Source organism: Hyaena hyaena, unplaced genomic scaffold, assembly GCF_003009895.1.
Source record: "Hyaena hyaena isolate Hyena2069 unplaced genomic scaffold, ASM300989v1 scaffold_388, whole genome shotgun sequence".
In the NCBI taxonomy this organism is placed as follows: domain Eukaryota; kingdom Metazoa; phylum Chordata; class Mammalia; order Carnivora; family Hyaenidae; genus Hyaena; species Hyaena hyaena.
Window position 1 is genome coordinate 915,329 of NW_024081021.1, and position 12,819 is coordinate 928,147.

The 12,819-nt window shown below is 36.8% G+C and overlaps 1 protein-coding gene across 3 annotated transcripts in view; it reads right to left on the bottom strand.

Annotated features, from left to right (window-relative positions):
• The window catches only part of SOS1 (SOS Ras/Rac guanine nucleotide exchange factor 1), a 139,360-nt gene that overhangs the window by 14,325 nt on the left and 112,216 nt on the right, over window positions 1-12,819 (bottom strand). For all 3 annotated transcript variants that reach the window (XM_039251254.1, XM_039251253.1, XM_039251255.1), the window contains 4 exons: window positions 9,753-9,915; window positions 9,155-9,272; window positions 926-1,098; window positions 599-715 (listed from right to left, as the gene is read on the bottom strand). In XM_039251254.1, coding sequence (XP_039107185.1) covers window positions 599-715; window positions 926-1,098; window positions 9,155-9,272; window positions 9,753-9,915 — 571 coding nt within the window. The remainder of the gene's footprint in view (window positions 1-598; window positions 716-925; window positions 1,099-9,154; window positions 9,273-9,752; window positions 9,916-12,819) is intronic.

The window sequence follows — 12,819 nt, forward strand, 5'->3', positions numbered from 1 at the left end:
GAGCCTGGAGCCTGTTTCAGTCTGTGACTCCCTCTCTCTCTGACCCTCCCCTGCTCACGCTGTCTCTCTCTCTCTCCTAGAAATAAATAAAACATTAAAAAAAAAAATTAAAAAACAAAACAAACAAAAAAAACAATGGAAACTTTATTTTCCCCCAAAAGTATCTTTAACCAAGCTTGTTATTATTACCGCTAATGATTCATAGTTCAAAGTTTTCATAAGTCATTACTTTAGAAAAAAGTCATAAACACATTTATTATAAATGAATTAGTATAAATTAATCCAATTTCCCACTCTTAAAGGAAATCTTGGATAAAATTTTTACTTAAAAAAAGTATTTATTTGCCCAATTTCTTTATCTATCAGGATTTATTCAGATAATATTACTGCTCACTTATCTGCAATCAAATGGAATATTCCTGAGCATATGCATTAAGCATTTATTCATTACTTCTATCCATTGCATGTGCACATCATCCCTGAATGCCCTATGGAAAACTAATCTTTACAACACATATGGTGGTGATGGTACCACCAGATACAGACAACTGCAAAATATATACAAATATGAAAGAAACATAAATACGTGTATGCTTACAAATCTTGGGAGAGGCTTAGGGTTTCGTGGTTCTATTTCTAGAGATTTGTTGAAAAGATAATCTGTAAATTCTTTTTCCATGCTATTTCCCATTGGATTCAAATTTTCAAAGAACCTCTAAATGCAAAGAAATAAACAGTTATTAATATTAAATATTTTAAATGCAGTTTGACATTCACAAAAACAACTTCAGAAAACATTTAACAAAAGAATTTGAGTTATTTTTAGTTTTATTTTCCTTTATCTCTTCTCTGAAATAAACCTGTCTTTCATCAGCCGGTTTATAAACTTAATTAGAAAGATGTATCCTCAAATAATTCAACTTACTTTGATATCTGATTCTACTCGTAAACAATAAGGCTGATTTTGGTACTGCTGGATCTCTCCTGTTATTTCTGCTACTTTCCTCCTTTTGCTAAAGTTTATAAGCTCTTTTCCATGCCTTTTTAGGACCTCAGGGTTGCCTTCTTCTGTTTTCAAGATATTAGTTAGATAAATTCCTAGAAGATATAATGAAATTATTTCAAGGATAAAAAAGGAACCAGCTAGTTTTTTTTTTTTTTGTCAGTAACTGTAGGCATACGTACAATCATATGTACGTGTACAATACATATGTACGTTGTACCATCAAGCACCATAACCAAAGACTTAAGGCACAGATTTCCATCCTATGAAAAACAACTAGCTAACTAAATATCAAGAGAAATGTTTTTATAAGTATCAAATTCTCCTGTGACCCAAGAAAAAGGGAAACCAAGTTTAAAAAAATTTAAGAGCTTTATCAGGAGGACTACCCAATTCTCCATACCTCCAAAACTACATGGTATTTGACCTAAGTCACTGTTCTGTTAAAGGAATTTGAAGAATAACCCATCACTTAATAATACCTATTTCTGGCCAAAGGGGAAAACATTAAATTCAGAGATTCATACTTTCTGCTGCTTCAAAGGTTGCTAAGGACTTGTAATTCGGAGGTGGTACCATCTGGATAGGCTTACTCATGGGACTGTGGAAGGCTCTGCAAGCCTAGCAAACCCAGTACTGCATGTCATCTATTTCTACTCTGGTCTTCAGCACTTTTAGAATTAGTGGCAATGTCGAAATTGAGCTCCAGTTTCCACATCACTGCGGGCTGTGCACTGGGTGAGATGGAGAAGGAACCAGATAACAGGCGCTGTCAGTCTTTACTCAGCCCTCTGGTTCCAGGGGCACCTTAGGTCCTTTCTGTTCTAGCATAAACGTTCTGGAGCCAACCCTGCTGCTCTCTACTTGTGTGGTCTTGTGCAAGTTGCTTAACTTCTCTGTGCCTTGGTTTTCTCATCTGTAAAATGAGGATAGCAGGGTTGCTGTGAGCAATAAGTGAGTAAATTTATGTACAGGCTTAGAATAAGGTCTGACTAAAGTAAATGTGTAATTAGCTATGGTGGTGATTGTTGATGCTATTGTTGCTATTCGTGCCCTGTTCTCTTAGGCTTCTTTTTTTCCCCCTAAAGTACTGACTGTGATGCTTTGGGGAAAGAAAAGGGTATGTATGAGTACCTGAGTTCATTCACTCAGTACACAGTACTGAGTTTCCACTGTATGCCCAGCGCTGGATTCGGTACTGCAGATACAAAGATGAACAAGACACACAGTTGCTGATCTCAAGGAGTTCAAAGGTTTGAACGTGGGCTACAGTATAATTTGATTAGTGCTATATTAGATTAACACATAAGATACTGTGGGGCGTTGAGGAGGTGTGCCTAACTCTGCCTCGAGTTGGTGCGAATAGAAAAAGCATCACAGGTGAAGTGATGCCTAAAAAGTCTCAAACAATGAAGCGAATTTGAATGAACAGAGTAAGATGGAAGGGCATTCTAGGCGAAGCAGCAATGTGTACGAAGGTGCCGGTTTGCGAGGAAGCTGAGAAGGCACACTCAGAGACGGCGTGCTGGTTAGTACGGCGAGAGCACAGGGGTCTGGTGTGTGGGCGCAGGAGGGGCGCAGGCGACAAGGACGGATGTGGGCAAGGCAGCGGTCGTTCCGGCCCTCCGGCCCTGCAGGTTGTGCGCAGGCGGGGGGGGGGGGGGAGCGAACCGAGTAACTGGTACGTAGGTTCTCATCCTAGTCAAGTGGGTCTAAAGGCTTCTGTGGTAGAGGCGTACTTTCAACTACTAGAATATTTGGCCACATTCTTGAAAAGATAAATGACTCAAACTCAGTGAATAAGTCAGCAGTAATGAAACATGACAGACATCAATGCCTGTTTGGTTCTATAAAGTATCCAGTTTTTAGGTGCATTAGTTGGCTATTTCCTAGCACCTAGACTACTCTTGATTGTACTCAAATTTACCATGTGTTCTAATATGCACAGGCTTTTTATTTTCCACATCTGCCTGTCACTTGGCTCTTTTACTTGCAGCCAGTCATATTCTCCACTACGCTAAGTTGCATGACGCACTTAGCTTAATGTTCAGTCTGAAGAACATGCCCATACAATATACATATTTAAGGACAGCTGTTATCAACTTTCCATACTGGTCACACATTGATGGCCCAACTGTGAAGAGTTTGTGGGTAGAAGCACCTGGATTGGATCATGAAGTGCCTTTTTTAAAGAGCTTAATTTTTATTCAATAGTTAGGACATTATTAGCATCTTTGCATTCTAGAAGGATTATTCTGGTTGGACTATGAAGCTATAGATGGGTTAGAAGGAGTTAAGATGAGAAGCAGGATGATCAGTTAGCAGGATGAATGTAGTCCTGGTGAGATAATGAGCACTATCTTAGAGTCTACAGGGATAGAGTGGAGTGTACAACTACTTAAGGGCTAGACTCCACAACAACTGGGTGAGGGCGAAGAAAGAAGACTCAGCTTTGTGCCCGAGTGACTGAATGGGTGGTGGTGTAATGACTGTCACTGGAAACATGGAGGATAATAAGTTACAGGAAGTTATATGTATTTCAAGTTTACTTGAATGCAGTTGTGAAAATGCTTACAAGTAGCATTTTAAAAGAGCTCAGGATAAAATCTGGAAATTCTTTTACGACATGTTAATGTCTAGTTAAAAGGAGAACAAGTGATCAAAGAGGGGGTGTCCAAATTTTGTTGATCATACACTTCCTTCAGCAGCAAATGTTTAAGCATGGATCCTCTCTCTCTCCCTCCCCTGCTCCCCCTATATAAATTTTTGAATAAAAAATTTGGTACAAATGTATACAAAGACCTGAATATTATATACCGTTAAAGCTTACTTTTTTCCAATAGATCATTTTATATATACCTTGCTCTGGTGACAGCTGTCTGGGGAGAGGGAAAGCAAAGCATTATATAATACATAAATAATGGAGAGGGGTGAGGTTTCATGTTTTTGCTAATGCCTTTCCCAGCCTTTCCAGGAAAAAGTGGCTCCTCAGGGTTCTAGGTTCCCATAGCACTTTGTTCATACTTCAACCTACACATTTCTGTGATGCAGTATTACATAAATTACAGTAATACTACAGTATTACTGTAATTTATTTTTCTGCTCTTTCAAGAGAGCTTATTGAGCAAAGACTGTATTTTGTCTCTTGATTCATGACACGTAGCCCTGGGCCTGGCACATAGAGACATTCAACAATGTTTCTGAGTGAATAAAAAGAAACACATTATTTCAGAATAGAAGAGAAAGCAGTTGAAGAATAGATCAGGATGCAAGAGACATACAGTCAGTCTAAAATGGCTGGAAACAGGAGTGGAGATGAAGCAGATTGACAAGAAAAAGGAGGAGGACACAAAACTAGGACTGTACGAAAGGAAAAGCGATGCTCCAGGCTTGGAGGTTTGAGAAGAGAGGCGGGGCTTGGTTGAAGGAAGAATCTACACCCTTTTACCTTAGAGGAAATGTTAGTTTGCCTATATATATATCTACTTTACCTCCGAGTAGAACACTTTGTTGTATGGAGAAAAATTGGGATATGGACCCATAGTCTAGGATAGCCTTGGAAGTAGTTGCCTAACTTTCATTCTGTAAATGTGTAGCACCAGCAAAAGACCCTAATGAGAATTCTGGTAAGATGACAGAGGAAGTAAAAGCGTCAGATACTACCACTGGTCCTCCCACAGAGGGGAAAAAAATCCAAAAAACCAGTGTCCAGAATTAAGGATAAGAATCTGGAAGGAGTTTCTACAAACCACCATATAGAAGAGATAGAATTAAGAAGCAGCAATACCATCTGGCTTTACCCTCTCGTCAGAACCATGGAAAGCTGTTTGGCCAATCCTATGAACTGAAAACCTAGGAACAGCAAAAATCTTCCTAGAGCAGGACGGAGCAGGGACAGCTGAGAGGTCCTCCCTTAGAAGAGAAGAGGCTCAACAAGCAGGAAGACAGGCAGAAACGGGCAACGAGCTGGCAGGTGGGCTGTCCGTACCCATCAAGCTACCTGCACGTTTGTGTCCACTCACCAGATCACATGGCCAACTGTAAAACACGACAGAATCATACTCTAAATACAGGTCTGAAGCTTCTTCTCTTAACAATATATTATGATGATCAGTTATGGTACTTTATACATCTGAGAGAGAGAGTACTTGAGCGAGTTCCGTCTGTGTGAATAAATGCTCACTGACTGGGGTGATGGGGTCGCAGGGGCCAAACAGTGAAGTTGGGTGAACGGGCCCTGACATTTCTTTTCGCCTCTTTGTACCAGAAGCAGTAGGGTATCACAAGTAGTGTGACTGTAAGCTCAGTGAACACAATGAGGGACTACGTATTTTTCGCTTTTTCTAAGCACCTGACATAGTCCCTGATACTTCACAGGTACTCAAGAAATACTTGTTGACAGACTGAATGAAATGAACATCAGGCCCACCCAGGTCCCCTGTATGAACTGGCGCCATACCACGCTTAAAATACATAGACTTTAAATGCATCTGGCTCTTGATTCTCTTTTTGTAAACTATTTTTGAATTGTTTCTTAACTCCTTATCAAAACTGTCTTTACACTCTCTCCTCTATGAGCTGTGGAAGGTCTGTGCATCTTCTGTAGTGCCCAGATAGGTATAACATTTCTAACTTAAAAGATCTTATGTAAGATACATTCTACTTTTAAAATTAAATCTGACTGAATCTGTACTTTTATAATTAAAAAGAAAATGTTTTACCAGAAAGAGAAAATAAATGAACTCAACAGCTTTATCAAGAATGCAGGGGGCAAAAAGTTATCAGGAATATAGTAAATTAGTAATGATAAAAAGTAATACATGATATAAAAAACAAAATCAGATGGGGTGCCTGGTGGCTCGGTCGGTTAAGCGTCTGACTTTGGCTCAGGTCGTGATCTCATGGGTTCAAGCCCTGCGTTGGGCTCTGTGCTGACAGCTCAGAGTCTAGTCTGGAGCCTGTTTCAGATTCTGTGTCTCCCTCTCTCTCCCCTTCCACTGCTCACGCTTTGTCTCTGTCTCTCTCTCAAAAATAAACAAACATTAAAAAAATTAAAAACAAACAAAATCATAGAGTAAGATTTTATCTTTTTGAAGTAAAAAGTAAAGTAAAACAAATAAAAACAGAAATGGGAAAAATGTATTGCATATAAGAACAATTTAAAAAATGTTTTTGTAGCTATTAACTGAATACTAGTATTTTAAAAATAATGAAATTAGACAATTGTATATCAGAAAATAGAAACAGAAAAAAACTAAGGAAGAAATGAAAATGTTACTAAAGAATTACATCCTACAAAAGATTCCAGGCCCAGAGGGTTTTTCTATTGGAATATTTCAAAGTTTAAAGGCTAGATCATTTCATGAATATTCCAGAATAGAGTAAGATAGAGCGCTACTTAACTCACGTTACAAAGTAAATATAACCATAATAACAAAAGCTGATAAATACAACACAAAAAGAAAAAAAATCACAATTCAGTCTCGTTTATGTAGATGGATACAAAAATCCTAAATAAAATTCATCTGTGTATTTAAAAGATCAATCTACCATGAATAAATAAGTTTTAATGTCAGCAAATAGTAAAGTTTGGTATTAGTAAATCTATAATTTTAATTTGCTAAACAACAAAAAAACCCCTGTTTCTCTAAGATGGCAACTATTTATAGAAGTAAATGTACACTGCTAACAAAAGCACAGATGATAACTATGAAAAGAAACTTTAACATAACAAAAAGCATCTTATCAAGCAAAGAGCAGAATTATACCTATTCCAGCTGAAGCTGAGATGAAAACAGAGCTACTTATATTTGTCATTATTGTTTAATTTTTGTGTGGGAAGGTGTGACCGATGCTATAAGGCACAACACAGAAATAAGGCTAAAGGAAGAGACATGATAAAATATTTAGAAAAATCCAAGGAAATTAAAAATTCTTAGAATCAGTCAGTTAGCTAAGTGTCTACTTTGAGCCCCACATCAGACTCTGTGCTGACAGCCTGAAGCCTGGAGCCTGCTTTGGATTCTGTGTCTCCTCTCTCTGCCCCTGCCTTACTTGTGCTGTCTCTCCCTCTCTCAAAAATAAATAAACATTAAAAAAATTTTTAGAATTAAGAGTAATTGACTATTAAAAAATGAACACCATTCACAACCAAAAGGATCTATCATCAATGTTCTTTCCTAATTAATTGATAGGCTATTCCAACTGTATTTTGGGGAATTACATCCTCTCCCATTATAAAGTGCATTTGGAAAAATAAAGAGACAAAATTGGCAAAGAAAAGACTGAAGTGGCATTGCCAAACCAACTTGATCATTTTTGAAAACACTATAAAGCAAGGTTTCTCAGCCTTGGCATTATTGACCTTTCAGACTGGATAATTCATTGTCATCAGGGCCTGTCCTGTGCACTGTGTGATGTTAGCAACATTCCTGCCCTCCTAATCCCCTAGAAGCCTCCAGCACCTTCCAATTAAAATAATAATGAATGTCTCCTGACATTGCTAAAGGTTCCCTAGGAGGCAAAAATTACCCCTGGCTGAGAATCACAGATTATAAAGTGCCAGTCATTAAAACTGGGGCACTAGTATAATAAGTTAATAGGAAACAATATTTATTAAAGAAGGAGGTACGATATATAAATGGGGATAAAGAAAATTACTGAATACACTTGGGTCAGCAAATAAACAATTTAGTGGAGAAAAAAATTGAAGACTTCATATGATATCTAAAAGAGACTTGATTAAAGACTTAAATACGATTTTAGAAGTCACATCATAAAGCTAGAAGAAAATATGATTGAAATATTAAATCGTTAGACTGGAAGAGCTTTCTAAGGTCAGAAACAAGAACAATATAATGGGAAAGATGGGCAGATTACAGAATTTTAAAATACCGAATATCAAAGAGTAAAAATAAAAAGGTAGATTGGTAAAATATCTAGCTCAAGAAATTCCCAGCTAGATATAAAATATCTAGCTGGATTTGTTATCTAGCTCAAGAAAGTATTCTCAAATATAGAGAAAAGGTATAAATATGAAGATGTTGATTCTAACATTTAGGAAAGCAAAAAAGCTGGAAACTATATATCCAACCATAGAGTAACAGTTAAATAAACTGTTATACCAACTGTAGGGACTATTATGTAGTCATTTTAAATGCTATTATGAAGACTAATAAAACACGACAATATGTTTAAGACATGGCAAGTTAAAAAAGTATATAATAATGTGTACATGTCCTCATATAATTATGACTATATACAATGTGCATAGCAAAAAGATGAGAAATAAATACAAAAGTGGTTGGTTATAAAGCCTGAACAAAAACTGGCTTTTGTGATAACTGTATGATATATTAACTGAAAGAATATCAGGACAATATGATGTGCAGTATAACTTAAAGCTATATGGAAAATATATAGCTACAGATGAGGAAATGGCTAGAAGAAAATATATCACATACTAAAAAACCTAAATCATAAAATGTGTAATAGAGATCATAATATTTGTACGCATTCAGAGGAAGAATGATCAGAGCATATATACAAACAGAAGAAAAAAACTAGTTGTAAAGAGATATTGAAGATATGAAGCATAGGAAATAAATGATGGAATAAGACAGAGGAACCTATATGAAGAGTGAAGATTTGGATGGTACATGTTTTAGCCTTAAAAGGAAGGAAAGGGCACTTCCTTCGTCTGGTGAGAAGAAAGAAAAAATGGCAGGTAAAATTTTGATGTATAAGGTGTGTGTTCAAGGATGCACGTAGTATGATTCTTAGCTATGTGAAACTGTTTACAAGAAATGTGATTATAAATATAAACGACCAAGGCCATACACCTCTTCTGTAGAGTGTTCGGTTCATCAAAATTCAACAAAAAAGATTTCTATGAATATAAAAGCACAAATAAGCATTAAATGATATAAAATAGCTGCCCCAGATGGAAATTAAAAAAATGGAATGTATATGTTCAATGTGACCTTAAAAAGTCCTAATAGAGTAACATTCTAAAGTGATTCAGGTTCTAGGTATTTACTAAGTAAGTATTTTCTGCTGTTATATTTATTACACATATGTACATTCAGTCATTTAATGAAATGAGTATCTTGTTTTATCCAGAAACGCAAGAAAAAGTCAAGAAATGCTTACCAAAGAAAGGCACACATGGTGGATTAATTGACCTGAGTTTTGCCAGATATTTCTTATAGTGATCTTCACTTAATTCATGAGCTTCTTCTAAAATTTTCTTTTGGCGACTTGGTATTTGCTACAGTAAAAAAAAAAAACAAATAAAAAAATTAGTATTAAGTTTACAAAAAGAATCACAGGTTTTGCCCCAAAATGCCAGGCTAAGAATAAAGTCCAAACACAATGGTATCAGTTTGATTCTAAGAATGATAATAACCTCGTTAAGAGACTATCTTCATGGACCCCAGAACAAACTGAAAGACAAGTGTGGTGTGCGAGTGAAATCCAGTTTATCTTGCCATTCCTTACACAATTACGAGAGCATTTGTATACTATATATACATTAAATGCTGAAAGGTTTTTCTTCTTCTCACATAGGCTAGGACCTGTGAATGCATTTCAACAAGAAGGCCTAATTTAAAAACTGCAGCCAGTTCAATACAAAATTGAACAATTCCATCTTTTAAACTGTCACTGAGAAGACAGATGAGGCACTTAACAAAGATCATGATTGTTAGAATCTTGATTCTTCATGTACAAAATGCCTAGACGAACCTACCTCAAATGTATGGTCTAGTCTGTAAACAGGTGATGAGTTCATAGCACTGACAACCTCAAGGACACCATTGAAATTATTCAGCTCTTGAAAGACTTGTAGAATCTCAATTATTCGACTCACCACAGCTACTCTTTCTTCTAAGTTTTCAGTTTCTACAATACATCTGGGAATTAAAGACAAAAAATAAATTATCTGTAGTTTTCCCAACAAAGATATGATATGCTCTAAGGAATTTAGTAAATAAAATAATGTAGAGGTGGGTGCAGTTATCGAGTAACCCTGGAGAATCTGTGTTCAGAACGACAGGTAAATAGCAGGAGACTGGGCGGCAAGGCAGCTCCAGTCAGGCAAGCTGCTCTTCACTGGTTTTCACACCGACAGAGCCTTCCAGTCAGTCACTGTCCTGCTGTATTAGAATTAACTGGTGAGTCTAACATCTTGTTGACCATCTGCTGCTCTTTGGGATGTGGGTGTGTCCTAGGGGAATTTATTCTGGAACTCAAGAATTCTGGGTCTCCTATTCTTCACCTCAAGATTTCAGTAATCATGTTTCTTTCTTTGATGTATAGAAATAATTAGCTACGTTTCTAGGAACAGCTCTTCAGAAAAACACTGTGATGTTAAAAAGTCAATGAAGTATTTTACCATAATTAAGAATAAAATTTTTTAAATTACTAATAAAGAAAAAAACCTCAAAAACACTTTACGTTTAAATACCGAGAATCCTTGGAAGGTATATAGCTAACGTACCAATAAATAGCTAAAAGGAAGCACACTAAGCTCAAAAAGAGAAAATTCCTCAGTGAGCATTTACTCTCTAAAATTAGAGAGAATTTTAAATGTAATAATCACCAGAAAAGAAAAAGGCATTTTAAACTTGGATTTAATACTGTAAAATAAAGTATAATCTAAGAAAAACAGAATACACATAAGAGAAAACAAATATAAATCAAAATTAAACATTTTTAAACTTGTAAAAGGGAAAATTACATTATTCTCCGATGAGGACAGCCTGACACTAAGGAAAAAAACTGTTGCAAAACTATCAAAATAAATTCGCCTTGCTATCAAATTAAACATAACAGGCTTAAAGCATTAGCTAGATCTCTACAAATATATCATTACTAGCTAATTAGTTAGCTGGACAATTAAAGAGGTATAATACAAGTATAATATATTTACATCTTGTATTTGACTATTTCAGTTGACATTACCTAGATCTACAAATTGCCATCACCTACGGAGTTTCTGTAACAACCAGGTAGGTCTGGGGTGATTTATCCATAGGTGACTCTAACTCTAACATACATCCAGGGCTAAGAGCCACTGTAGCAAATGAATGAGAATCTCTCACACTGAAAAGGCAGAGGTTGGAACCCTTGTATACTGCTGGTGGGGGGAATGCAAATGGTACAGCCACGTGTGGAGGTTCCTCAAAAATTAAAAATAGAGCTATCGTATGACTGATCCACCAATCCCACTTTTGGTTATTTGTTCAAAAGCAGGGTCTCAAAGAAATATTAGCACTCCCTGTTCGCTGCAGTGTTTGTTCACAATAGCCAAGATGTGGAAACAACCCAAATGCCCATCTTTGGATGAATGGATAAAGAAAATGTGGCATATACACACAATGGAGTATTACTCAGCCTTAAAAGAGAAGACAATCCTGCAATGTGTGTCAACATTGAGGAACAGTGAAGACATTATTCTGAGTGAAATAAGCCAGTCACAGAAGGATGAATACTGCATGATTCTACATATATGAGGTATCTAAAACAGTAACAATTATAGAAGCATAGAATGGTGATTGCCAGGACCTGGGGGGAGGGGAAAATAGGCAGTTGCCAATTAGCATGTATAAAAGTTCAGTTATGCAAGACCAATAAATCCTAGAGATCCGCTATACAACATTATGCCTATAAATTAACAATACTATATTGCACAGTGGGAAAAATCTGTTAATAGGGTACCTGTCATGTTAAATGTTCTTACAGTAATTTAAAGAAAAAGGAAAAAGTGCAGGAGATGGCCTTTTCAGTCATCTGTTAAAAAAACAGGACAAATGAAAATGGTCTGTTTTATCAGTTATGTTTCTCCTTTACAGACATAAATTTTAATTATTATGATAGAAAAGGTCTTCTGCTTTGATAATGAAGAAATCAGGAAGCAACATTTCGAGGGCAAATTATAAAATTTTACTTCTCAGAGGCTAAGAAATAATAAAATAAGTGATGTAGAATGTTTACTTCTCTTTAGTAATTGCTTTTCAGTCTTTATCCACATTCTAGCGTAGGTTCTACTCATTTCCTATGTCACTGGCCTCTGGTTCTGATAATTCCAATAGGAACCTCACCTCACCCTTATAAATGTTAGTCAACTAATCATAGTGTTTTTACTCAAAAAAAAAAAAAAATATGGCCAGCATATAAAATGCTAATCTATGGCCCCAACTATAAAACTGCATCGAGATTCTAGATTGCCAACATGACAATATAAGTAGGTCTGCTTACCCACTCCTCAATGAAACTGGTGAAAATTATATATATAATTATATATATATATATAAAATCATAATTAATATAATCCCCCCCCCACATTTAAAGTCTCTGGAAATGGCTCTAAGAGCAAATGGCAAATGAAGTAACATCTATTCAGGAAAATCTACATTCAGTAAGAGAGGCATGAATTTATGGCCTTTGAACCAAGCCTGCCCGCTCCTTCCTCCCAGAGAACCTCAGGCAGTCGGAGGGAAGAGTCTACTCGGGACTCTGAGCTGCAGCTGAGAACGCAGGCCTCCCTGTCTACCCAGCTCGCGGCTGGAGGGCTTCCTTTTTGGGAGGACGAGGACTTCAGCATTTCCAGTCCCCAGCTGGCAGTGGCTGAGGCTAAATCCCTGGTGAGTGTAGCTGAGAAGTGGAACAGAGGCTCCCGCCTGAATGTGGCACACTGAGAGTGCCGGGGAGATGGCCTCTCCCCGGTTCCCAAGGCGGTGATTCCGTGTCAGGAGAGGTGACACACTGCCCCCAACCAAGCACTCAATTCCTAGAGCAGCCATGTTTCAGAGAAG